Consider the following 26,729-nt stretch of genomic DNA (forward strand, 5'->3'; position numbering starts at 1 on the left):
GAATATAAATGACCAAAGAAGTCTCAACCAAAATAATAATCTTCATTACGCTTATCAAATCACATTGGATACAGCTTCTGGTGTGACTGTATACAGATGAGGAAAACCTACAGAGAAATACATAAAATATTTGCACCTTTATGAATCCACTCAAGCATGCCAGCCTCTGAAAAGAACAAAGACTAATGAAATCTGACATTAATCTACATTAAAGATTCAGTGATTCAGTTTATTTGCCAATGCTCAATGATGCATTAATCCTCATCTCATCCCACACACACTCACATGTTTCCTCCCTGGCCATTCTCTCTTGCTCCCTAAATTCTGAAACAGCAGACAGCCGGGCTGCTCAAGGCCTTGTCTGTGTCCAGAAGTTAAATATGCAATTCTCCCTGTGTGGTTGAAGTTAATCTAGGATCTGTGAGCCTGGAAAAACCAGGTGTTTGTCTACCCAGCTTAAACCAGAATACCTTCCAGTGAGCACACTGGTGACTTCTACCATCAAAGAAACCCTCCTGCGAGCTCACACCTTAGCAAGCTGCCCTAATTTGGTTACAGCAGGCACTGCCCAGCTATGATGCTGGCAAAGAAACAAAGATCAAAACAGTTACAGCAATACAAGTCAGATAAGAAAATGCACTCATACTGGATTCTGGTTTAAGAAAGCCTATACATGAAAGAATAAATTCATTCAGCACAAGCAGCCCAGCAGAAGTCCCTGTGTAGATAACAGCTATGCGTTTCCTCTAAGGAAGATAAGCATGCACAGGTTTGCCAGCTAAACCTCCCGAAGGTGTAAGTAAGATCTGATTCCTCTTTGAAGATCATACTTTGAATGAAACTCTCCTTTAATTTCTTACTGTGCTTGACAGAAAAGCTCATTAGTTATTCATCCTCCATTTATCGCTATTTCTGTGATCAACCCTTGCCAGTAACCTACAGGTGCAGAATTGATATATAACCACGTGCAGCAACTGACATCTCATTCTCCTTACAACAAACCCATCTTCAGTGCCACACAGCCTTACAACCTTGGCAGCACTGCACCCACGGCCATCAAACATTTTCTAGCCTCTAAAACTTTTTATGATTATTTGTGCAATGTTACGCTGTTGTATGAGTATGCAAACCCCATGACTCAGAACTCTTCCAGCAATAACAATCCTACTTTCAGATCAGTTTGAGAAACAGCTAAGAGCTTGTAAGTTAAGTAACATTGACCTTAAACTACACCCTGTCCTACTGCAGAGAAGTGGGTCCCGGTTTTAGGATATTCAGAAGCTGGAAAGACATCCAATTCTACAGGCAAAAAGCAGCACCTTTATTCTCTATGCTTGGACATCTAACCAAAACAGCACTGAGGGACCCCAAAAGGTCTGCTTTGGAGAAATTAAAATCTTAGATGTGGTAGATAATTAAATTCACATAAAGGTGAATGGAATCACGTGATATATCCCACAAGAGACATCCACAGCTTTGAGCCTGCTGGTGGAAGGAAAACTGTCCTTTTTGACAACAACCATGTCATTTTTTCCTTATTTGCCTCTTCAAGATCTCACTGATTTGAATAGCATTTTTGCAAAATTAGTTTCTGCAGGGCCTGAAGAGAAGAATTATGGAAACCATGCAATTTTTTTTATTTCTTTAAGAGGTGTCAAAGGTTCCACAAGCAACAGGTAATCTCATAAGTGAAACACAGACTCTCTAAGCCAAGACTTCTTATATAAACTTCATTACATGACAACAGAATCATGAGGACACCACATCTTCATTCCAAGGTTTAACAAGTTTTAACATACACAGCTCTTCCTCAAACACTCTGTGCTAGGTGAAGTGTAGGACTAGCAGCCTGCAAGAACATTATTTTCACAAGGTGAATATTGCCACCCTTCACCTGTGTTGTGATGGCATCTCCATGCATCAGCAATTAAGTGCTGCAGATACTTGAGAAGTAAACTATTAGAAACACTCTGCTATACCAGGCTAACTCAATCAACCAAAATGAAAGAGCTGAAAAAGTACTTGGCACCTCACCCCATTACCATACACAAAATCCTATAACTTGCCTTGACTAATTTTCCCCTTGGCCTGGTGATTGAACTAATCAGCTGGTGAGGATGCCATCAACTGGAGCCGTGTACCTTCATGTATCAACACACTGAGAGAAGAAAGCTCTCACGGTGTGGGCTTGCACCACAGAAGGAAGACAGACAGCTCTTTATCACATACCACTGTACTCACAGCAGAGAAAGGGTCATGGAATAGTGATAAATTGTAATTACAGTAGTTGTAATCACACCCTGGCGTTAAGTTTCAGCTCCTCAGTATCAAAAATTAAAATGCCCTTTCGGAGCTGGACCCTGTGCTAGGGAGACCCGGCTAGAGAAACTCTCTGTCAGCAAACAGGATGACCTACCTGTTCACTTACACAAGGAGGTTTTGGTGGACATTTCACTGTTGAGTGGTTTCACAAGACAGCCTTTGTAGAAGCAGCCTGCCCTGTTTTGATGCTCTACAGAAGAGGTTTGCCCTCCCCTGTCCTTATACAATGGACACAGGCATACACAGACTCAGAGGGTACAGCCTTATCAATTCAGTCTCAGGTAGAAAAAGCATCTCTGCAGTCCAAAACCAAATAGTCCCAGAGTCACTGAAATGTTTCCACTTTGCCAAGAATTCCCCCACATTGGCAGATTTCCCCTTTTTCCAGTTTCTGACCAGTACCGAGTTGCAGGCTATGATGGTATCAAGTCCTAGAGGGAGAGAGCTTGATTTGCTTTATATCCTAATGAAGTACACAGAGCTCTGGTTTGAACCTCCCAGGTACTGCCTGTAACCTGAACTACACAAGTCAAAATCACAAGCTCTGGAGATGCCATTGCCAGAACAAACAACCAGCAATATGTCTCGTCACATTCAACTGACTGCAACTAAACCACTGCACAACAGCATGGTCTCCTGGGTCATCTCAGTGCCTCAGATGTAAAATATGGAAAAAACCTATGTTTCTGAAGAGCAAAGCCTCCCAGAAATTACTCCTGAGACTCTCAGGATGTTATGCTGGGCAATTGAGTTGGACTCTCTTTTTTCAGCAAAACAATTCATAATCTACTGTCATGTAAAACAGAAGATAGAATCAAGTCAGTGCCCTTTGCACTTGTGGCAATTTATCTGTATTATTATCCCCATCCAACTATGTAATTGCTGTTGTTATGCTGCATCACAACCGCCCATTTTGTCTAACTTTCTTAAAATGGGCCCTAATGCCACCCTGGAATATGATTCTGGTTTTGCACTGCCATGAAACCAGCAAAGAGGAGATCATACCTGCCACTGTTTTCCTGACTGGCTCGGCATGTATGTTGCTGGGAGACTTCGAAGGCTGTTCTTCATGGCCGACCCTACAATTGTACTCCCTGTTTCACTTGAGGAAGGCTCACTGGCCACTGCCATCTGGTACTGGGAGTAGTTGTACAGGTTGTTATAACAAGGATACAAGGACGGCTGGTAAAAACTGCTGTAGTAGGCGGAGTCCACAACCAACTCAGACGTGCTCTCCAAGTGCCCTCTGCTGGGGATGGAAGGGATGTCCTGAATGAGCATCCGTCCCTCTGGAAAAGAAAAAAAAATGACCATTATCCTTCACCTTCTAATGAGCTACTACTCCTCCCAAAGGCTGGACAAAGAGTGGTACGTAAGAAGAGGTAGAAAATGAAAGCTAAACACGGCTGAGTGTTTGGTGGAAACTCAAGTGGACCAACAACTACTCAGAGTCTAAGACTGCCACCTACACACACCACAAACTGCAAAACACAAGACAAAACCACCTGCAAGTAAAGACAATGCTCTAAATCCTCAGTCAATATCAACTCATAGGAATAATGATTTATATAACCTAGTTTTGCAGTCCCCTACTACTTTTTTAACCTGTAACAGTGTGCCAAGTCTCCTGTAACTCTCTAGAAGAAGGAAGGATCTAACTACAGAATGACTCCTGAAGTGTCCTGGAAGTGAGAGAACACTTTCTGAACATGCTCTCTAGCATGTTCAGCCCCTGGGACAACAGCCCCAAGGCAAGAGAAGCTGCAGTGAGGAAAGTACCATAGGAACAGCCAAGGTGCCCCAGAAACTCACACACTGCCTGTGAGCAGTAAGGTCCTCAATCCTTGCTGAGCCTTCATACCCAAATTTAGCTCCTGCACCTACAAAATCACAGAGCAGAACAAGACCCTCCCACTACCAGAAAAAGAGGAGGAAGAGAAAGGTATTGGTAGTTATTTGCACTCTGGAGTGCCTCCAGACGAAAGGTTAGCTGGCTGCACTCTCCACAGGCAAGGTCTGCCTCCCTGTCATTCCCTGAGATGGGGATGCTTCTCGGAAAATGAGAAGCCATGATTTCCCCACTCCACTGTCAACCAGTGCCTTGCAGTATCTGCAAGCATGAAAAATATAAGGTGCTTGTTGGTACTGTTGCACACCCAAACTCTCTCTCATATGTGGCATCAGTTGCATTGCCAAATAATGTAACAAACAAGCAAACAACAAACCAGACACATCAAAAAACTGCCACAATCTTATATATACATTTACAAGTTAAAAGATCCAACATCCAAATCCCTCCATATCTGCATCTCTGGCTCTAGTTTGCATGTCTGTGACCCTGCCTTGTACCAGTTCTCTGTAAGGAGCTCCTTTTTTTCCCCATGATGCTGTCCAACTGTTTTGTGCAGAAAAATGTGGCTTAAAGCATATGGATGAGCTCCCATGAAACAACATGGGCAACAGGCACATAGGAAGTAACAGCCCTAACAGACATTTCAGGCAGGCCTAGTTTATTCTGGATCTTTCTCTTGGTGTACCTGTATCTTGGTTACTTACCTGTAGAAGGAATATGGTGGCATACCAGCTTCTCAAAGTCATAACAACGTTCACGATACTGTGTATTAGCTGAATAGGAGATCCAATCATCACTTTTACCAATTATTGCCATTTACAATGCAATTCTGTTTCACTCCTTCAGCTGTAATGAAAGCTTTCTGCAATCATAGATTATCTCCTTCCAGGTCACTAAATTACACAGTGCCCTCATTCTGTTCTTGCTGACATTTTGTTGACATCAATGAACTATTTATTAGCAAAGACTGTTTTATGCCTCCTGCACCTAATTTTTCTGCAGAACCATGTCAGCTGGCCTTGTTTATCTGGAGTATTCCTCAAATTTGCACATAAAACAGAAGCACCTATAATACCACAGAAGACTTTTCAGAATTTCTGCACTTTTATTTTATAATTTTTGCAATTGTTCTTATTCTGCTTCTGGGCAAGACTCTTAGATCTTTTTCTCTGCATCTGATAAAATCAGAACTCAGACCACAGGCACAGCACAATCTTGACTCCCCTCCCTAAATTACCTCTCAAATAAAGCTGCATTCCAATTGCTCTGCTTTAAATGTTGCAAAATAGTAAGCCAAAAGCAAAATCCTCCAACACATTCCTTGCTGGGTTACAGATTGCACATGACAGAGACATGCAAGGCAGTCACCTGCAGAACTCCTCACAAGGCTATATCACGCTGCACAATTTCTTCTGAAATCTCTGCAGTGTCTTTTGATTTACTGTGCATCATTAGAAGGGCTACTACTCCCCATTAAAAATATTAGCACCAGGAAGATGAGGTCTTTTTACATCTACATAATCTGGATGGGGGGATCAAGATTATCCTCAGTCAGTTCACAGGCAACACTAAGTCAGGTGGGAGTGCTGATGTGCTGGAGGGCAGGGAGGCTCTGCAGAGGGATCTGGGCAGGCTGGATCATGGCCCAAGGCCAGTGGTGTGAGGTTCAACAAGGCCAGTGCTGGGTCATGCCCCAGGCAGTGCCACAGGCTGGGGCAGAGTGGCTGCAAAGCTGCCCTCAGGAAAAGGACCTGGGGGTGCTGGTGACAGCAGCTGAACATGAGCCTGAAATTACGTTGTAGCCAGGTAGGGCTTGGATTCTTCTCCCAGGTACGAAGTGGCAGAACGACAGGGGACAGCCTCAAGCTGTGGCAGTGAAGGTTCAGGCTGGACATCAGAAAGAACGTTATGGAAAGAGTTGTTAAGCACTGGAATGGGCTGCCCAGGGAGGCGGTAGCATCACCATGCCTGGAGAGTTTAAGGGAATGACTACATGTGGCACTTAGTGCTACAGTCAAATTGACAAGGTAGTGATGAGTCGCAGGTTGGACTCAATGATCTTAACAAGTCTTTTCCAATCTAAATGATTGTGTGATTCTGATTCTCTAATACAAAGGAGAGGTCAGCCACCCCAGGTGCCAGCAGCTAAAATGAAGAAGGGGAGAAAATAACATGCAGGTTCTATTGCAACTTTTGGAAAGGTCTTAATGCACTACACTTCCTAACACGTGACAAGATGGGCTAGACTGAACAGAAACCTATAGCTTTCCACCAGTGCACACAAGCATTCCTGATATTCCTGATGCTTCTGTGACACTCTAGCTGCTGTTAGTGCTACAGCTTCCTCCTGAATAGCAGCAGTGGCAGTATTCTGCTGCATTAAGGAGAAAAAATAAAATGCTTTTTGATGCTTTTTTCTCTTTCCATCTCCTACCTGTGGTTTGAGCTACTATCATTTGGCTCCATCCGTGAGCAACTCTTGCAGTGAAGACAACAGTACCTCTTGTGTACCTCTCAGTACCACAAGCTGTGCCTTTGGATCTCTAAGTTCTTTTCTATGTCTTTACTAATTCCTGTAGAGAACCGATGCTACTTTTTTTGCACTATGTACACAGTGTAAAATATGGCCCACTCTTTCATAGAAGATCAATATGATGCACAATAAATACTGGTATTGATCTTTCAGTGTTGTAGACAACTCTCCAGCTCTATGGCATATTAATAGTAGTTAACCAGTAATTCATTTCAGGGTGGCTGGTATTTTCTTTTAAAGAAGGTGAGTACTAGGGGTCAGTTACACATATATGTCTTTTACATTCAGTAACCTATGATGGGCTCCTGCCTTCGCTTAGCAGAGCACAGTGAAAAACACTGGTCCAGTCCTTAGCTAATGTAAACCAGTCTCAGACCATTTACTTCAATAAAGCTATGGCAATTTACACAAATTGCGGATATGCATGGCAAAATCAACGCAGAGGCCAGTATATAGACCATTTGGGAGGAGAAAGGCCAGGTAATTTACAGGAACTTTCATCATCATCTCCTTCTCACAGATGTAAATGTGTTTTTAAGGATATATACTGAGAAGTACAAACACTGAAATTTGAAGGCTGCATAAAAGCATGGAGTGTTTTCTATTCCTACTGGTACTGTTAAGGGCCAGTTTTACGTATTATATGCTGGCAATGGTAATTTAAGTATGTCTGCACAAGCCTCTGATATGAGGTCAAATGACATAGAGCCCACACTATTAGACTTTCTTAGCATGTGAAACAGGGTGGTACCACCAAAGTACCTACTGGGAATGGTTACCGGACCACGCAGGAATCTGACGGAGATTATTAGTCAGCTTATTTCTGACAGATGTACACCAGTAACTGTTCTATAAATCAAGATAGCAGAGCCACATTTCAATGTCGGGGAGCATGCCGTAGCATGGTTCAATTTATCTTGTGGCGTTACACCAAGTTAGTCTCCATCTGACTGTGCATTTCAGAAAAGGGATTTGTATACGAATTGTGGCAATTAAGAGAATTTCACTACCCCCATTTACTGTCATGTGTTCTTATACAAACCAATGTTCTTATATAAAACAGTTTTTATTTTTTCTATGCCTACAGAGACTCAGCACATACACAGCTCTGCTGGTAAAGTACAGAACTGTAACTCAAGTAACACAGTGACTCAAGGAGAAGGTAAGCACTGCCCAGTAAGCAAAGCTCAGCTAGTGGTAAGTTTACGTTTCCTGTAGTTTTCAATTTAGAGTGACTGTTTCCACAGTTTTAAGTTTTAATACTTCCTGCAACCCAGCTTCTGTAGCAGGGACAGTTATACCACTAAAACACACACAAAAAATTATTCAGTCAGGAAACACCTGCCTTTATACCTTAAAAGAATCTTGTATCTGTACCTGGCAATTTCTCCTTGCTCAGTATGTAAAACATTGACACACTCCTATAAGCTGGCTTAGCAATATTAAGTCTTTCAATGCATAAGTTTACTTCAATTCGTATCTGGCTTTGAGGTTGGACAGCAGCCTTGAACAAGGCCAGTGTGAAATCACTCCCTAATATCATAATCAGAAACTCTGGTACAATGTGTTTCTCCCACCAGACAATCATGACAGAGCTTTTTCAGATGTCAAAGAAAGCTGGCACTATTACTTTCTGCTGAGAAATGCTGCCTCCCAAGGAACAAAACCCACACGCTTACTCTGTCTTTGAGAGGAGTATTTCTGTTCTCTTCCCATTAGAAGTTGTGGAATATCTTTGGTTCCAGCACTGAACTTTTAGCTTGATATAAAGTTAATGTGCTAGACAATGTTCATTTCAGGCAAGGCTGTGGGGTTGTGTAATTTTCTGCCACCCCCAAAAAAGGCCATTATCTGTAATTACCCATTACCATGCATAATTATTTCTTCTATTCTGGTCTATGGCCCCCAGGACTTCATGATGTTACAGCTCACTGCATTATCTTATCAAATTTGTTAAGGAAGCTTTTTTGACCTTTTGAGCACTTGTCACATCATATACAAAAGCTGGCAGTAAATTGTCTAAGTATGTAGCCTGTGATTTATTATTTGTACCTTGCATAGTGATATGGTAAAAAATATTACACATGAACACCTTCCCTATTCCCACTACCTGCTTTAGATAAAGTAAGAAAAGGAAAGGAAATCCCTTCAGTAACAGAAGGAAGGGAATGGGAAAAGGCTGGAGTCTCTCAGTGGGAATTTAAGGAGCATGACAGCAACAAGCAGCTAAACCAGAACGTCAAGCTCTGGAGAAAATCCCAGCTGCTCTCCTCTCCCTCCACTGCCACCTTTTCTCTTTCCCCTCTTCCTCCACAGAGTCTATTTCATCGGTTTTTTGGTGGTTTTTTTTTTTTTTTTTTTTTTTTTTGTAGCTTTGTAACCTGCTGGTCCCAGTTCTTGCACACAGAAGTCCATTCACTGCTCTTTCATATGAAGAACACAAACCACCCTAACCCCATTCACAGTTTTGGTTAATGCAGTATAGTTTCAAGAGACTAATTTGGTCCAATATGACATTCACAGGGATTGTCCTTTATGGATATTGATGTGAATGTACAAAGAATCAGGATTTTGTCTTCATTACTCTCAAAGCTACCAGAAAAGGACCAGACCGTGGTCAGCATCCCAGCACTATCTGCTTCAGCTGACAACCTCATAGCACTACAAGGCCACATACTACGCCTCTCTTCTTCTTAAGGGCACTAGAATTGAAGGTGACAGAGAAGCAGGGCACTAGAGAAAACAGGAGGTAATGCCCTGTTATCCTGACTTTTGCCTTCCCCCTGGTCCCTTATTTATCAATATACTCCAGAGAGTGCTTTATCTTAAGATGTCTCATTTAGGTGCTTGTATGTATAAAACTCTCAACTCACATCCCTATCTCCAAAGATTTATTGAAGAAGATATGACTTAGGAAATTGTAGTACAAAAAAGAGGGTTTGGTGCTTTTGAATTGCATAGTTATATAAACAAACTTCCCAGGAATCAGAAAATCTGAGGTACTTTTTTAACGTTGTGACAAATACAAGGAAACATCAATGATGAGGTATTTACTCTGGACTTAAAGTGCACAGTATGAATTGCTGTAGCAGAGAGCACGCAGAATCATGCTTTTCAAAACAGTGAAAGCCTTCTCCCTTAAAAGCAGACTGAACCAGGAGACTCTGGACTCCAAAAAGCAACCCTGAATTCAGATGCTAAGAGGTAGCTACTCAAGGCACTGCTGTGAAGATAAAACTCTCCTCTGTGTTTCTCTGCAGTTTGAGGTCTCTGGCCCTTTAGTCTGTGCTGCCTCTCAGGCAGTGGGGAGATGGAGACCACTCTGCAAACATGATGAGCCAGCAAACATAGGCAGAGCAGGATGGGAGACTGTGCTTGTACCCCTGGCCTGGAACCTGGTTTCTGAGATGTATGGGGCTCTTTTACTCTCATTCTTCTATGGAAGCACTCCCAATTGACCCGAAAGCTTTTCAGAGAACTGCGTCTCTTCCTCCCTTCATCAGTTGCCAATGTTATGGCCCTATGCTGAGCTCAAGCATGGAATCTGGTGGCTCTTTTTCCTTTTTGTTCACATTACCTTTCCAGACAGCCCTGGGTAGAGAGAAGTGCTCTAACATCTCTTAGAGAGAGAGATGGAAAAATATCAAGTACCAGCCATATCAGACATGAAGGCTAACAGCAGCTATGTCTCTTAATTAGGAAAATATAGCATAGCCAAAGCACCTTACTGACACCACAGTACTTATCCAATCCTAACCAGAAATATCATTTTTCTCAAAGCAGGAATACACATTTAAAACAAACAAACAAACAAACAAACAAACACCAAAGTGTGTGGTTTAATGATTCTGAGCCTCTTGTAGGCCTCTGGCCTCTTCCCTGGAACGGAAGTATACAAGGACCAATCTATTCCAACTCTTTATCATGGCTATGCCTTATCACATGCCAACTCCTACCATGCTTTTCAACCTCTCCCACCACAGCAAGACAAAACAACCAGTCATAGAAGCTTTCCTGCAGTGGGTCTGACAACTAGGGCTGTATGGGCGTCATGAAAAATTCCTTGTCAGGTGCAGTTGCTGGACCGTTGAGTTCAGCCAGCCATTACTGGTGAGGAGCTGGCATAATGGCAGCAATGTCTGTGGGCACAGGGCATGCTTCTCAAGGGCTACTTGACTGGAAGAACTCAATTTCACCTGGAAGGAATCAGTATTATTTTTTTCTCTCCTCTAGAAATAACTCCAGAGTAGTCTTTGCAAAAAAATGGCGTTTACCTAGTTCTACTTCTGAAGGGCTTAACCAGTTCTAAGTGGGAAACCAGATTTTAACAAGAACAAAAGTTGTCACAAAGAGGCACTCTAGGATAAACATTATGCAATGGAGACAACACATTTTAGGGAAAGCTGAGAGACCTCATTAGTAACGTTATTTCCTAGAGGACTTCTTGAGCTGTATGGTGAATTCACAGGACTTTGCATCCCCAACACTGCTGCTGTTCACAACACCAAACCTACCCCGTGAAATACCACAGAAAACTTTTAACAGGAGCCAGTATAGTCTGGCAAAGGCATAAGCAATCAGAACAATCATACTGGAGATCAAATAAAGGTTAGCTAAGGGGATCACTAAAGTGTAAAATAAACTGCTGACTTTTACTCCAGTACACGTTCTCTGGTCTTGTAATCATTCCTTTGTCTCCTGCCTGAGCTCTTCCAAATTCAAGTCCAGGCGTGTGGGTCCAAACCATCACTACATCCCCACCACTAGCTACAAAGAGAAACCCAGGGAACAGTATGAACAGGTAAACAGATGTACTTCCCTTATCCCCTGTCCTAGCTTTCCATTGGTTTTGGTTCAGTGATGCCCTCCCTTCCAATATTAATTTTGAGCCCACTTTTTGGTATGCACTGTGCTCCCAGGGAAGGAGTTCCAGCAGCACAAGTTCCATGACCATCTCATCAGCTTCCCCAGCCCCATACCTGCCCAGCTAGGATTGTGCCAGTTTTTGCTCATTCTCTTTCACCAGGCACCACTAACATTCAGCACAGTACGCCCCAGGATCACCAGCTGTGCAGCGACAGTGTTTCTTTGGGATGGCCTCCTCAATTTTTCACTTCTGGTATGGTTAAACTCGCTTTTGCTTGTGTGTGACCAATCATCTAACCAAGCCTCCCTGCAGTGCACTTTTGTCTTCTGCAGTGCTTGCCAGTACATGTACCTTTACATCATCTTCCAACACAGCCTGTGATGATGCCAAATTTCCTTCCAAGATACCAGTGGGATGATTACAGCAAAGAGCAAGTCCCTGTGAGATGCCTCCAGAAACACCACTGTGTTAAAATTTCCCACTCAGACCTACAAGGGAATAGCATCATTTTCCTTAAAACCATGTAACACATACAATACTGCTTTTCTGTCAGTTCAGGTTTCTCATCAAGATGCCAGGGCATACAAAACCCAAATGCCTTGCAGGATTTGTAATTGCATCGCTATGTCACTTCACCAAACAATTTTGTAATGATAGAAGATTACCAACTTGACAGAATCTTTACCCATAAACTTCTATTAATTCATGTTGTGTGAACATCATTTAACAGCTGCATCTCTCCTCTTCTTGCGTATTTCATTTTGCTGGGGATTGTTCCATTATTTTCAAAAAAGGTGGTGTCAGGCTGATAGATTTGCAGCCACCTATCCTACCACACTCACTTTTCTTGAAACAACTGGCATGACACTTTCAAGATTTAGGAATGTGTTCAGTGTTGAAAGACTTAATGGAAATTACAGTGGGTCAGGTTGGAAGGGATGGCAGTGGGTCATCTGGTCCACCCACCTTGCTCAAGCAGGGTCACCCTACAAGACATTGTACAGGATTGTGTCCAGACAGCTATTGAATATTTTCCAGTAAGGAAGACTTCCCATATCCTAAGCCAAGCTGGTTTTTTTCCTGTTTTCTTTCTAATACGGCATATGAGTTGACCAGTCCTGCTGATTTCAGTTCCTGTTGAAACTGGAATGCCACCATCTTCATATACAGCTATAATACTACCTGTCTTTTTTCAAAGCAAGGACCAGAAAATAATCATTGAGCATTTCTTCCTATCTTCCACGTGTAGAGTTACTATTCCATAATGCGTGAAATTATTGCTAACTCCACATGTGCGTTTCTAACACAATTCAAAAATCCTTTCTAACTTCAAGATTTAGGTTAATTTTAATTTTCACTATTTTTTTAAAGAAAATGTGATTTGTGCAAAGAAAAAAAAAGGCAAGAAGAAAGCAATTTCATCCAGAAATCTGCAGTTTGGCATAGCGAGTTTCTCAGTCTCACATAGAGCTCCAGTCCAGATCCAGCTAAGAGATGCTGAAATACCTCTGATTTCAGTAGAATTGGAGAAGGCACATTTTGTTCACATTTACTGTACACTTAATAAAAATGATCTGCTGCAAACATTTAGTATGCAACTTAACAATCCTCCTAATATGGCAGTAGAAATAAAACCTACAGAAAATAATATTTTATTTCTACAATTAATTTAAGCTCCAGGCCTTCAATAAGATATCTACAGCAGCAAATTCAACTTTCAGTGTCTCTGTCACTGATTACAGCAGTGTAGTCAATCTTTTTATGTGAGCTGGGGGGTAATGCTTGCTCTTTCTCTTCTTGCACTTTTGGTCATTGTAACATAGCTACAGTCTTTGCATTAAAAAAAAAATAAGAATGGCTTTGGTAAAGAAAGTATGTTCAAAATCCTCGACTCTGTGAAGGTGTAGGCACTATATTAGTGCTCCAGCATATGTTTGTCCACATTGAACTGAGACAACTGGATTATTTACATATCTGAAGTTATAAGCATGTGTGACAGCTAACAGGATCAGAAGCAATTAAGTCAGTGCTTCAGAAAATTAAGAGCATGAGAAACAAGGACCATTTTCAATCTTCAGTATAAAAGCTGGGAGTATGACTACTGTGTGTGCATATCTATGTATATATGTTATTATTCACCTTGAGATACCTGATTTGAGAAGGAAATTTGCAAATAGTTAATGCTTTGTGCTCCTACTACCAAATCCAACATGCTACTAAAGTGAGTAATGCAGACAAAAGTAAATACATAACTTTAAAAAACAGAGGAAGAAATTAAAAATTATAGGAAATTAGGAAAGAAAAACAAGATTTCTGGACAATGATGAAAAACAGCCCAGACACCTGCAGGGGCAAAGAAGCAAATTCAGAGGAGGAGAAAGAAGCTCGGCGTGGATTAAATCTAGAGATTTAAGTCATTAACGAGAGATCAAAGAAAACATTAGAAGGGAGGGAAAGCTTCACAAGTGTCTGAGATAGGAGACCTTGGAGGAAATATGACTAGGATAAAATCACTATGGCTCACACTAAAAATAATAAAGGGAGTAGGGCGATGGTTGGAATTAGCTGGAGCCGTGCTTGGTTATAAGCTATTATCATGACAGAAACTCAAAAGTTTCTACCATACCAACTGGACCAACTGGAAATAAGAGGAGGGCTTTTTAACTCTACCTAGGATGTGATGAAAAAACTGAAAGCAAGAGTAGTGCAAAAACTGCAGACATCCAGCAAGCCTGAGTGAGAGAACAAGAATCACACAGATGTGTGTAACTGAACGATTGCCACTGTTGCATGGGTGCAACATTTGCACTCACAAAATCGGCTTCAATGGAAATGCAAATTGATCACTACTGCATGTTGTTCCGCATAAATGACTGAAATGCACAGTGACTGCAACTACAGTGGCTTAGCATAGGCTGAGGTTCATTTGTGCCCATTACTGTAGACATCCAAATAACCAAATAGTGGCTTATTCTGTAAGCAATAAAACAGTATAATTAAAGACTGAAGACAGGAATTAAAAATCAGACAACCAATCTCACTGCGAAGAAAGTCAAGCTCAGTATTTAACTAACTCTCTGTGAGTTCTTCAAGGAAACGCAGGACAGATGGGCATGAACAGTGTTTGTTAAGTAAAGGAGCTGTTCACAACTCTGATTAAGACTAGCAGGTACTCAAACTCAGAATAAAGTTTAATAAAGTTCAATAAAACAGAGGAATGAGAAGAAGCATATGAAAATGCATTCCCACAAAAGCAACCTTCAAAACTGCATTTTAGTTCCATGTTATTAAGTGACAAATCTACTGTAAAAGGCAAATGGTTGAACAGGCTGAAATAGGAAGTTGTTTGATAAATTAAGTAAATGAAAGCAGTCTTCAAGGTACAAGAAAGCATGTGAAACAAAAGCAGAAGCAAGAAATCAAATCAGTGTTCAGTTAGGGAAGCGTGCAGTACTCCTTCACTCCTCACTTATATCTTTTCTTTAAAACAAAGAGCCCCACACATTCAGAGAAGGTTATAATAACTGTTTCAAGGACACAGAAAGGAACAAGAGGTTAGCTGCAGATAGTGAATAATGTGCCCGTGGATAGTAAATTCTTAGAAATTCCTAGTACATTTTCTGCTCCTGCTCCATTCCTTATCTCAGTGCTCATAATAACAAATGGAAAGCACAATCTGGCACAGATAACTCTAAATCTGAATGCACATATGCAAACGCCAGTGCCACAGAGGAAGAGCTTCCAAGGCACAAAGAACAATCGGATGTGCTGACCAGCCCTGTTACCTTAGGTGGGAAGAGAATCTGGCGCTAGGACACAGTACATGGCAAAGTCTGTCCAGCACACAGCAAACAACACTCGGCAGCTGTCTTGCTCTTACCATAAATCTGTGTCTGGAAACCTCAGGTGGTGTGAAAGAACTCGGACAGCAAGATGCTGAAAACACAGAAAGCCCTACAGTGAAGTATTTTTGAAAATAAAATAAAACTTTAAAAATCCTAAAAGAAAAATTAAAATATTCTACTCCAAGTTCTTTTGGGGAAAAAAAAACTCTTCTGAAATGTGAAAGAAAGACAGAAGTAACTGCTAAGCTTCCTGTGCTTTGCTTCCATCTCAGGGCTGAGCAGTCTTTTTCTCTCAAAGTAAGGGAGGCAGGGTAGGTCATGACTGGTCCCTGGCACCCCTGCTTCCCTGGCATGCTGGAGAAACCTCTCCTCAGCCCCTGCCTCCGGTGAAGGCAGCCCTAAACAAGGTTCAGAATACCACTTGCACAGAAAAAGAAAAGCAATCTTCTCTGAGGTTTTTCCAAACCTCTTTATAATTTCTATTTGTTTTTATAGATCCAGTGAAGCATGACACAGGACTGAAAGCCTGACAAGAAAAATATAACTTCTTAATTCAGACACTTTGAGAACTGCTGTTAGTTCTACCTTGTTTCACCAATATGACAGAAACACTAGTCTTTTGACAAGCCACACTGAATGAATATGTACAGTAATTCAAACATTAGCTCAGTTAAAACACAGGCACCTATACACCTGTGTGCATGTAAAGCTGCAAAAATGAATATTGCTTGAAAAGAGGAGCAGGAAAAGCGCAAGCTTTGCAAGAGAACTGGGGAATTAACTGGAAACATCTAATCAAGGATGCAGAACCCTGTAACATTATGATTTATTCAACGCAGTCAAACAATGGCTAGAGGCAATGAATCATGTAAGAGATGACAAAGCTGCAGGAGATTTCCGTCATCTACTTTAACCTGAACATTGATCAGAGTTCACCCCCATATTAATCACTGGAGATCATAATCTAACACACTCTTAAACACCTCTCCTGATTATGCTCCACTTACCCCCTTGTCCTTATGCAGGTCACTCCACTGCTAATTGCACTACTAGTTAGAAGAAAAAGTGTCTAGTGTCTAATTTAATTTTGCCTTTTTTTAGTTTCAAGCCGTTGCTCCTTGTTATGCTGTCTCAAGCACTGTAAATAATCCCTCCCCCTCCTCCATATTATTACCTCTCAAATATTTATAGACTGTTTATATCCACCCTTACTCTCCTTTTCTACAAGCAATACATCATTTTTGTCACCCTTCCCTCTATCCTTTCAGATTTATCTACGTCCTTTTATAATGAGATGCTCAGAACTCCTCTACCGTTTTCCCAAGTATAGTGAACCCAAAGCAGCAGAGAGAAGCTGAAATGCCCATCCCTTCTTGCTTCACAAGCAACTCCTTTTTACAAAACTCTGAGCAAAACACGTTATTTTTATAGCAATTGAAAATTACAAAGCCACAGCCACAACACCGTGAGTGCTTTGTTCACTGCATACTTACATCAGTCTGGAATTTAAAATGTCTATTCAGGATAAATTTTATCCTAAATTAACAGAAGATTGATCAAAGCTCCCTTAATATTTACTTAGTCCAGCTTGAGAGAGATTCAGTAACTAAGAAACTACTACATAGGTGGAAGACCACTTACAGCAACTGGTTCCCAATGCAAAATCTAACTTGCACTGTGGCAATTATGTCAATCCAAGAGTCCACAAACTCTTACAAGAGACACACGCAAATCTGATTATTTTTCTCTCATCTTAACTGCAATGAACTGGAGAAAACCAGATGATGATGATGATGATGATGATGATGATGATGATGATGATGATGATGATAATGATGATGGATTAGTTATTCACAGGTGAAGGCCACAGAACTTTTCTCTTTGCTAGCTTTTACAATCAAATAAAGACAAGTTCTATGTAACTGTACTCCTCCCTTTCGAACAGAGAGTTGTTGACTCTGAGAGAAGCCAGGGGAAAGCACCAGGAAGCAATGGAATGAGGTTGGCAGGACCTAGCCAGCAACTAAAAGTGATAAAGAAGCAGCCATGAGTGCAGCAGGAGAAAATCATCCTTAGAAAGTTGTGAAGTGACCAAGAGAAAAGCGAAGGGCAGGAGGATGGACCAGTAACCACTGCAGATCCACCAAGATGTCTGAGGGCATGGAGCCATCATGCCAGTCCTGACACAGGCAGGCAAAGCAGCTAATGCTGTCTTCTTACTGCTCAGCCTTGTTGAGGCTGCTGCCACCTGAACTATCAATCTCTTCCACCACCTGTCACCAACACAAGTCTAATTCTTTGTTAAAAAAAGTCTACCATTGAGCATTAATGGGTCAAGAGTAAGATTTCTTTCAGAGGCTTGCAAATGCTTTTTCAGTATTGAGGCTGGCAGAACTTCAAATTTAAGCATGTTGACTTAATGTCAATGCAAGCAAGTAGAAATTTCAGAGATTCACAGAACAGTCTAGTTTGGAAAGGATCTTTGGAGACCAGCTGGCTCAAACTTTATTCAAACCAGAGCCAGCTTCCCAGTTGGATCCTGTTGCTTATACACCACACAGCCAAGTTCTGAGCTTCCTCAAGCATGGAGGCTCCAGAACTCCTCTGAATAACCTGTTTCAACCCCTAAGCACTCTCACAGTGGAATGGCCACAGCAGCTTTCACATGATCAGTTGACTAAAATGAGGCTTTTTAAATGAAACTGAAATTCTGACAGCACATGACACTATGCTCTAAATACTGTTACAGAGCTTTCTTTCAAAAGGAAAATTTCTCACTTTTTTTAACCAGCCTATGATATTTTTCTATTATAACAACTAATTTTTTTTACTCATCATCTGTGCAGCATAACAGCTGTGAGATCATGGCATCAATTTTTGAAATCATAATACAGTGATCAAGAAAGTAAAGAAGGAGTAAAGAAGGCATGGTAGGGTTTTTGCAGACAGCTAGGGCACTACATTCAAAGGGATCTCAGTACCATCATATGTTAGGCATTGTATTACTGCTGACCCCACTGTATTTATGAGCAGATAAAACCCCTTTTATTTGTTAAATAGTTTAAGTGAAGGCACCACCTACTTAGGAGAAAAAAAATACTATTTTGTTTCTGTCAAACATAATAAATGTAACAAAGAGAAATAACAAATACAAGCTTACTATTCACAATTGTCGAAAATTATGTTTGTCAACCGGTGATACTAGGAAAACACCTGAACACTGCTGTCATTGCAAAGACAACAAGGAAATGACCACAACAGGACCAGGACCCAGAGCTGGCATTTTGCATCATGCAGTAATCCCATCTATACTGGACACTTCTAAACTGTAACAGTGGGCCAGTAACAGTGCAGAGCAGCAGAAAGAAGGGGTGCTTTCCAGCACTTTCTAGTCATCTGGTGATGTATCCTGCAGCAATTCCACTGGCCAAATGCCAAACATGACCCGTAGTCTGTGACAAGGACCAAATATAATGAAGTGAAGGTGAAATGGATTCTCTTTCCTTTAGTGTGAGCAGCTTTCCTTTTTTTCAGTAAACTCTAAGGTGTTTAGTGACCTCATCTGTTTCCCCTCTCTGTCCCTCCATGACTTCTAAATACCAGAATGAGAAAGCATCTGAATTGACACAAACAAGTGAAGAAGACAGATGTTACAAAATGTGAATGTCTGAAAAGCACATTCTACATGCTCCACCAATAGTCTTTCCTATATTTTGCGTATCTATTAACCTAACAAGATATACTTATCCTACAGAAGGAAGGACAATTACGTCAAATGCCCTGGGACTTTTGCTACTCTGTACAATTAAATGGCCTTTTCCTTCAGCAGTCTGTAACTTTTTAAGGGAAAATGCACAGAAACGACAAATTCAGTCTGGAAAACACTCTATTAATGCCCTGAAACCATTGTCTGCTCCCTTCCAACCACCCTGCAAATTCCCAGTTCGCTTTTGAGTGGGAACATATGCTCCCATCCAAAGTAAACATGCTTGACATGGTTAATGTTCAAACATTTATGCTATGACCATGATAATTCATTTTCCCTTTTTCAAAAACAGCGAGTCACAATGGGATCTGAAAAACTGCCTCTGGTCTCCAGGCATCATACTATTTCTGATCTGCTAATAAAATGGATACAGCAAGCAATGACTCTATCTCTGGCACTATGTCTGATTTGTGTAACTCCTTCACACATCACTCCTCTGCTGGCAAACAACGCTCCATGTGATGGGAGTCCAAAAGAAGAACTGCTCTCATAAGCCAAAAACCTTAGAGGAGGAACAGAATTATCACTGTCAAAAATCACCTCTTGCCCAATCCAATATGTACCATACAGGACACGCTGCACTCCCAGGAGCCACTGCTTCCCCTGGGGCTCACAGAGAACTCCTGACTCCCCTTGCAATGAACGGTTCCACTTTCTCTGCTCGTTTTTTTAGTAATTACTGTAAGTTCTTGAAAAATCAGCACCTCAACCTACCAACCTGAGACAATGACACTTGCTCTGTTGGGGTCTCTCATTCTGCATGCAGTTTAGGATAGTAAAAAAATCATAAAACAGCAATACAAGAATCCATCAAGTACCTGGTCCCGAAACAACTCAACATCTAAAGCCAGAACTTACGCCACATGGCAATTTCTCATCTGAAAAAAATAAGATCGTTATGCTAAAAATAGGAGCATGAGGATATTTAGGCTATATTCCTCACCACAGCGTGTACTAAAAAGCTACCATACTGTTTTGGAAGAATGCAGAGCACTTTCTCCAGCTTCCGAGTCAGCACATAGTCAAAGCCCGTGAGTACTGACATTGCTTTCAGCAGATGAAGCTACCAAAATTAATAAGGACGTTACTTTGTTTATACAGTGTAGTTACCTCTGAGCTAAGCACAATGTCTTTTGCTACTTAAGTGCCCAAAAGCAAAACTATGAACTTGATTTCCTATTCATTTGCAGATGCTTCCATTTCTGGTGAACAAGGCTGACGCTGTCTTGATTCGTGACTGTAATTGCATCTTCGTTCTGGAGATGAAGCTGTATATTTCAAATGTTGTCACTCACAGTTATTTATTTGGACAAAAATAACAACACTTAGTTATTTAGTAAAATGCTTGGGAAACAATGTATTTAGATTGCTCAAATTCCATGGTAAGAAAGATGACTGCTCTAACCAAAAATAGGAGAACAATTCAAATTACTTTAAAATTAGGCAGTTTTATGTTTTCAAGTACTTATTCAAGCATGTGAATTACCTTAAGCTTGTTTGGTCAATGTTTTTCATTAAAAGACCATAATTTAATTCAATTAATTAGCAATTATTAAAATGGGATTAATAAATTAAATACTGTTATTTTAAAAACATTAAGATCAAAGCTTATTCCAGTTTTGTCAACAGTAAAATTATTTCATTCTTCAGCCTTTCTGTATAAGCAAAGATCTTCTTGTTCTCCTGAGCTACACACAATCTCTGTATATTACTGAATATACTACTTTAATCTTTAGCCAGCTTTTTCCGTGTCTATAGACAAAGCACGCAGCAATGCAAATATGAAAGGAGTAACTGCATCAATTCAAAGGTGACACTAACATAATGAAAACAAAAAAAAGCTAATAAAAAGCTATTTATTGCTTTATTAAGCAGTTCTTTTAAAAGCTTCCCAACAAAATTTCTCTACAATGGTCTGAAACTGCCTGTCTGCACTAGATCCAACAAATTCATCTGACATACTTTTAATGGCCTGCAAAACAGAATAGAGTCACTTGACAAACACACACGTTTGTCCTTTTATTAATTATTGCAAGGCACTGCCCACTTTAGAATCATCTTTCTATCTGGCAACTATATTCACCTTATTACTGGCATGTGTATAGATGATTAAAAATGAATGGAATTTCCTTTTCCTTCTACCTGCATTTGTTTGTTTTTTTCTGTCTATACACAAGAAATCAATTACACCAGCTCCTTCCTTCTTTCTTATATATGTTCAATCACTGTATCTGTCAGGCATAGTTAGAAAAGGGAAAAAGCAATTTGCATAGGAAAAAACATTTTGCCCAGAGTCTTCATTTGCCTAGCATCTTCAAATCCCATCTTTGTTTAGCCAAGCTTTCACTGAATATACAGACAAGTACTGTTATTGTTGTTTTTTTGGGGGGTTTTGTTTTACAAGTCGAAATGCAATACAGTAAGTTGTAGTAAAAGAAAAGGATTACATCACTCTTTTGCAGTTCATCACACCATGCCACACAGAACCAATGTGCCACCACATCAAGTCATGTAAGGCTGGCAGATCTCTGCTGCTGGGGTCCATAATATTACCTATTGTACTTGGCTTCTATACAGTTCTGAAAACTCTCGAATTTTGAAGAAGCTACATAGGCAGCCAAAACCCATTTACTATGACTGTAGCAGGAGTACATGTTTTGGGACAAAGTACAAAAGCTTCCCATAATTCTCTACCTGCAGTCACACACCCTATCAAATTTTGTTACAGCACCAATCTGTGTCAAAGAAATTCTGATTTTCAAGTAAAAATAATCAAATAAAATATTAAAGACTGATACTGGATCCTTCCCTTCCGCTAACTCTACCAAAAGTACAAGGCTGCTGTTGGGGAGAGGACTCTCCATAAGCCTGTCACTGCAAAGAGGGGAACAGGTGTCAACAGCAGGCAGCAGCAGTGTTGGCCATTGTCCCCAGTCGAGAGCATCGCTCTCCCAGCACTTTACCTGGTGGTGTACTAGCTGCTGTCATGGCTGTGCTTGTCGAGTGCATTGGGCTGCTGCTTTCCAGCGAGAGGCAAGAGCTGCCACCACTGTTCTTCTTAACAAACGTCTCAGGGACAGTGGGCAGGGGCACTGGGTGGCTGATTCCCAGTTCCTCTTCCTGAGCTTGCTGTCTTCTTAGTGCAACCTAGGAACAAAAGACAAGACATAGGGCATGCTCTGTAGTTTTGAGGACAATTTATATTGGAAACAATGAACGACTCAAATTCAAAGCTGGCTTTTTTACTCTTTGTACTGTAGAGTAGTGCTGATCATAGAATCATTAAGGTTAGAAAAGACTCCCAAGACCACTGAGTCCAGTTTTCAACCAAACACCACCATGGCAACTAAACTACAACACTAACTGCCAGATCCAGCTGTTTCTTGAACACCTCCAGGGATAGCTGCTGCACAGCCCCTTTCAGTACTTGAATTCTTTCTATTCTTCCTGACGTCAACCTGAACCTCCCCTGGCACAGCATGAGACCATTTCTTCTAGTCCTATCACTACTGGCTGCCTGGAAGAAGAGGCAGACCCTCACCTGGCTACAACCTCCTTTCAGGCAGTTGCAGAAGGTCCCTCCCGAGCCTCCTTTCCTCCAGGCTGAACAAACTAGCTCCCTCAGCCACTCCTCACATGACTTCTCTCCAGGCCCTTCATACAGTCCAGTCAGTGGGTAGAGAAGTATATAAAGCTATGAAAAACCAACCCCTTTTGGTGTCCAAGCTTGTATGAACAAGGCAATGAAATGCCGGTGACATACACTTCTTTCTCCACCGAGGCCGGATGAAGATGTGATACAACGGACTATACTCCCCCAAAACAGCTGCTCTTGGGACAAGAACACTGTAGAAAGTGTGGTCACTACCCTCCTCTCTGCTGATACACGGCTTCTGGGGTTAAGAAGTTAACCTCTGCTTGCAGGGTTCTGCTGTGCCTCTTATCAATATAAAGCCGGTCTCCATGAGGGCTCGTACCTGCTATTTGCTGCTCTCTCCAGGCCTGCTATATTCCCTGCTGGCTCAATCTTGTCCTTCAAGGAAATTTCAGCATAGAGTACATTATACAGAGAGAAACCATTATGGAAGAAGCATGGCAAATGCAGGGTACCATCCTACAAGCATCTCAGATAGCACCACACAAACTGAAGACCGCTGGGCAGATCTGGAGAAGCTGGAGCTTCCTATTTCTTTCCCAACAACTGACAGTGTTCCAAAGGCTACCTGGTACTGGCCAAGCCTATAGGCACTACACAGTCTGGACACAGGTGCAAACAAACCATATTCACTGCTTACAGACAGCCCCTTCTGCCTCATCTGAATTAGTAGATCAATTTAATACATCTGTCCACCCAAGCCATATGTCTCTGGGGAGTACATACGACACTGCTACAGCCACCTATCCTGCTACTTGTCAGGTGACTGGTTTGCATCTTTACTTGAACCTTGGAAATCTGTTCCAGATTACAGACCGGGATCATGGACTTTTCTTACTGGAAATTCTCCTGGGTATCTGGGACAGGACTTCGCTATCTTTTCATGTTCAACAGCTACACTTCTTCCTAATACAGATGTATAATTCTATTAGTTAATATTGGCCCTAGCAATAAGAAACATCCCATAGAGAAGGTGCAAACTTGCAAACAATACTGTAACTCTGAGTTCACAAGCCAGTATCCTTGACCTGTAAAATTCCACCGGCATCAAGGGGCTTACTGCAGAAATATATCAAAAGGGGCAAAGACAGACTTTCAATGTGTAACTCCTACACAGATAAGGTTTAGCTAGGGAGGCTTTCAAAGCTACTTTAACATCCTAGACAGGGAAGAGAATATCCCCAGGAGGACCGCTACCAGAGCCTGCTAGCAAGAGGCACCCACTGCCTGACAGAAGCAGTTAAGCAACAAGAGACTGTGTTGATGGGGGACACTTTGCACCGGGAACAATGCACTTTGTGCTCCCTTCCCCGAGGCAGACGGCAAGGGGATTCACGTTAATTTTTCCATGGTTCACGCCAGGCAGAGAAAGTGCATGTAACTTGGGCGTAACAATACTTTCTGACTGCCATACCACCAACAAGGAGGAATTGTCTAAATGTACGAAAACTTACTCTCATTGCATTCTGAGGACGTTTTGTAATACCTGCACTGAGTAAAAGAATAAAAAAGCAGGGAAGCATTTAATCCAAGGCCATTTAGGTTTTTAAAACCTGTCAGCCCGACATACATTTTAGGCAGGATCACGAAGCTCTGAGAGCACATCAATTGCAAACTTGTGGGTGGGTCTGGTATCACTCCCTTCATACGCACCAAGAACTCTAATGCCTTGTCAATTATTTCCCGGCAGGGGATCGTTTGCCCTAACGATGCTCGTTGCGGAGTTCTACCCTCTAGCAGCCGCTCCACTACACGCCCAGGACCCCCTTAATGACGTTCGTAAGGGAAAGATTACAACCGTTAACACAGCCCTACATTTACACCAGAACTGTGACTTCTGCGAGACTACCCAAAAAAAATGTTATTCCTACCCTGAACTGGATACCGTTTGTTTTCCTAGCCCTCGGAATACTCAGAGCCCTCGTTGTGATTTAAGATGACCCATCTACAGCTATGCGAGGAGCTGCTACATACAGGATTTCGAACAACGCCATTAAAAAAGACCCCAAAACATTACAAAGTTAGAAATGTGCTCAACTAAAGGCATAGCATTAGGAAATGCAATTTACACCGAGTCCGGAACCACCAGCACAGAATATTCTCGATAAGCGGTTTGTTGGCTAGATTATTCATTTTCAAATTAAAAGCAATCTATAAAACGGCCACTGACGGTAGCTCAGGTCGTGCTCCATGCATGTTCTACAGACCCCCTGGAGCTGTCCACAGGGCCGGACCGTACCCGGCTCGGGGGAGCGGCGCCCGGCCCTGCCCGGCTGGCGCAGCTGACCGCTCACCGCTGCCGCTCGCCCCGACTGCAATCCTCTGTGCCTTTGGGGTATCTCCCACTTTTATGGGGAAAAAAAGAATAAATTAAGTAACTTGCTAGAAATACAGCCAGAAGTCTCTCTAACACAGGAACGTAGCGGTAACTCCTGGCCGGGGCGAGGCTACCCGCGGCTGCGGACTCGCAGCGCACCGCATCTCGGCGCGGCCGCTTGGCTCGGACGGGCCCGTCCTCCCCGGGCGCGGAGCACACACACCCCGCTCGGGCACGGCTCACCTGCGCTGCCATGACGCGCTGCCGCTCGGCGATCAGGCTGCACTTGTTGCACTGGCAGTCCCGCCACATGCAGAAGCGCTTGTGCCCCTTCAGCGGCGAGGAGTAGCCGTGATTGCGGCAGCGGGCACACTTGGGCAGTCGCGGCCGCTTCTTCCCCGCTACAGCGGCGCCCCTGTCCGCCGGGGCGGCCGCCATGGGGGCCGCCGCCTTCCCGAAGCTGCTCGCCTTGTCCCCCGGGCCCGCGACGTCCGGGGGCTTGCTGAAGGCCGGGGTGTCACTGGGCATCGCGGCAGGCGGACGACAGCCGGGAGAGCGGTCTGCGCGGTTCTGCCCCGTCCCGTCCCGCTACTCCGTTCGTTTTGGCGGGCAGCACCAGGCGGGCGTCGCCCCTCCTGTCGCGCCTCCCCCACCCCTCCTCCGGGGGGTCCTTGTGGCCGCGAAATCTTCCTTTCCCCGAGGGAGCGGCCACCCTTGCCTTCGCGCTCCTCCCTCCCCCACCAGGCCGGCCTGCGGCGGGAAAGGCGGGCCCCGTGCAGGCCGGTCCTCGTTGGATGCACGGCGAGGGGCCGGGGCGGCCTGGCGCCCGGAGGTGCTGCGGGGCTCGGGTCAGTCGCGCTGCCAGCAGGTTCCGCACGACAGGATGGCCAGGCCCCCTGTCGGGGGCGGCTCCGCGGCCGTCCTGCGGCCTCTGACCACCCTCCCTGCCCCGCAGCGGCCAGCGCAGGCCGTGTCCATGGTGGTGATGCCAGACGAGGTGTGCGCCAGCAAGGTGGAAGCGATTCAGAGAGGCCACGTTTAAGCGCGGTGGTTCCCCTGGGTTGGGCAGGTCAGGTTTGGGCAGGCGACCAACATGGCCTGGCCCAGGGAGAGGTGTGACGCCTGAATAAAACACGCGAATTGCCGCAGCTCAGCTGCTTTGTCGTGGGGCTGCTCGCGTCTTGCTGGACTGCATCCTCCCTTTACGAGTTATCTCGCACTCCTATCTCGCAACGTAAAGACACCTTGATCAATAACTGTGTGGGCAGGTGATTCCAGCAGGTACAAGGGCAAGTGAGAGCATGGTGATAACTCGGTAGCCATCACCTCGGGAGCTGGTGCGGGTGGCAGAGCGGCTGAACTCTGCAGGGGAAGACAAGCGAAGATGCTTTTTTCTTCTTTACATAGGCCGCCCTTCCAGCTTGGCACTGTGTGATTTATAAACACATGCAGCTCTACAGATATTATTTACAGTATTAATATTTCCTCTGTTACACCTTTAAATCTTTCTGGGCTCAACTTTAGATGACGCTATCTTCATGCTGAAATGAAACTATTAAATTACATCTCAAT

The 26,729-nt window shown here is 42.9% G+C and overlaps 1 protein-coding gene across 1 annotated transcript in view; it reads right to left on the reverse strand.

Moving 5' to 3' along the window:
- The window catches only part of DMRT1 (doublesex and mab-3 related transcription factor 1), a 57,503-nt gene extending 31,818 nt beyond the window's left edge, over positions 1-25,685 (reverse strand). The window contains exons 1-3 of the mRNA XM_014877827.2: positions 25,401-25,685; positions 22,149-22,332; positions 3,328-3,611 (exon numbers count right to left, since the gene is read on the reverse strand). Coding sequence (XP_014733313.2) covers positions 3,328-3,611; positions 22,149-22,332; positions 25,401-25,685 — 753 coding nt within the window. The remainder of the gene's footprint in view (positions 1-3,327; positions 3,612-22,148; positions 22,333-25,400) is intronic.
- Positions 25,686-26,729: the final 1,044 nt, after the last annotated feature.

The sequence above is a fragment of the Sturnus vulgaris genome, chromosome Z (assembly GCF_052056855.1).
Source record: "Sturnus vulgaris isolate bStuVul1 chromosome Z, bStuVul1.hap1, whole genome shotgun sequence".
NCBI classification, from domain to species: domain Eukaryota; kingdom Metazoa; phylum Chordata; class Aves; order Passeriformes; family Sturnidae; genus Sturnus; species Sturnus vulgaris.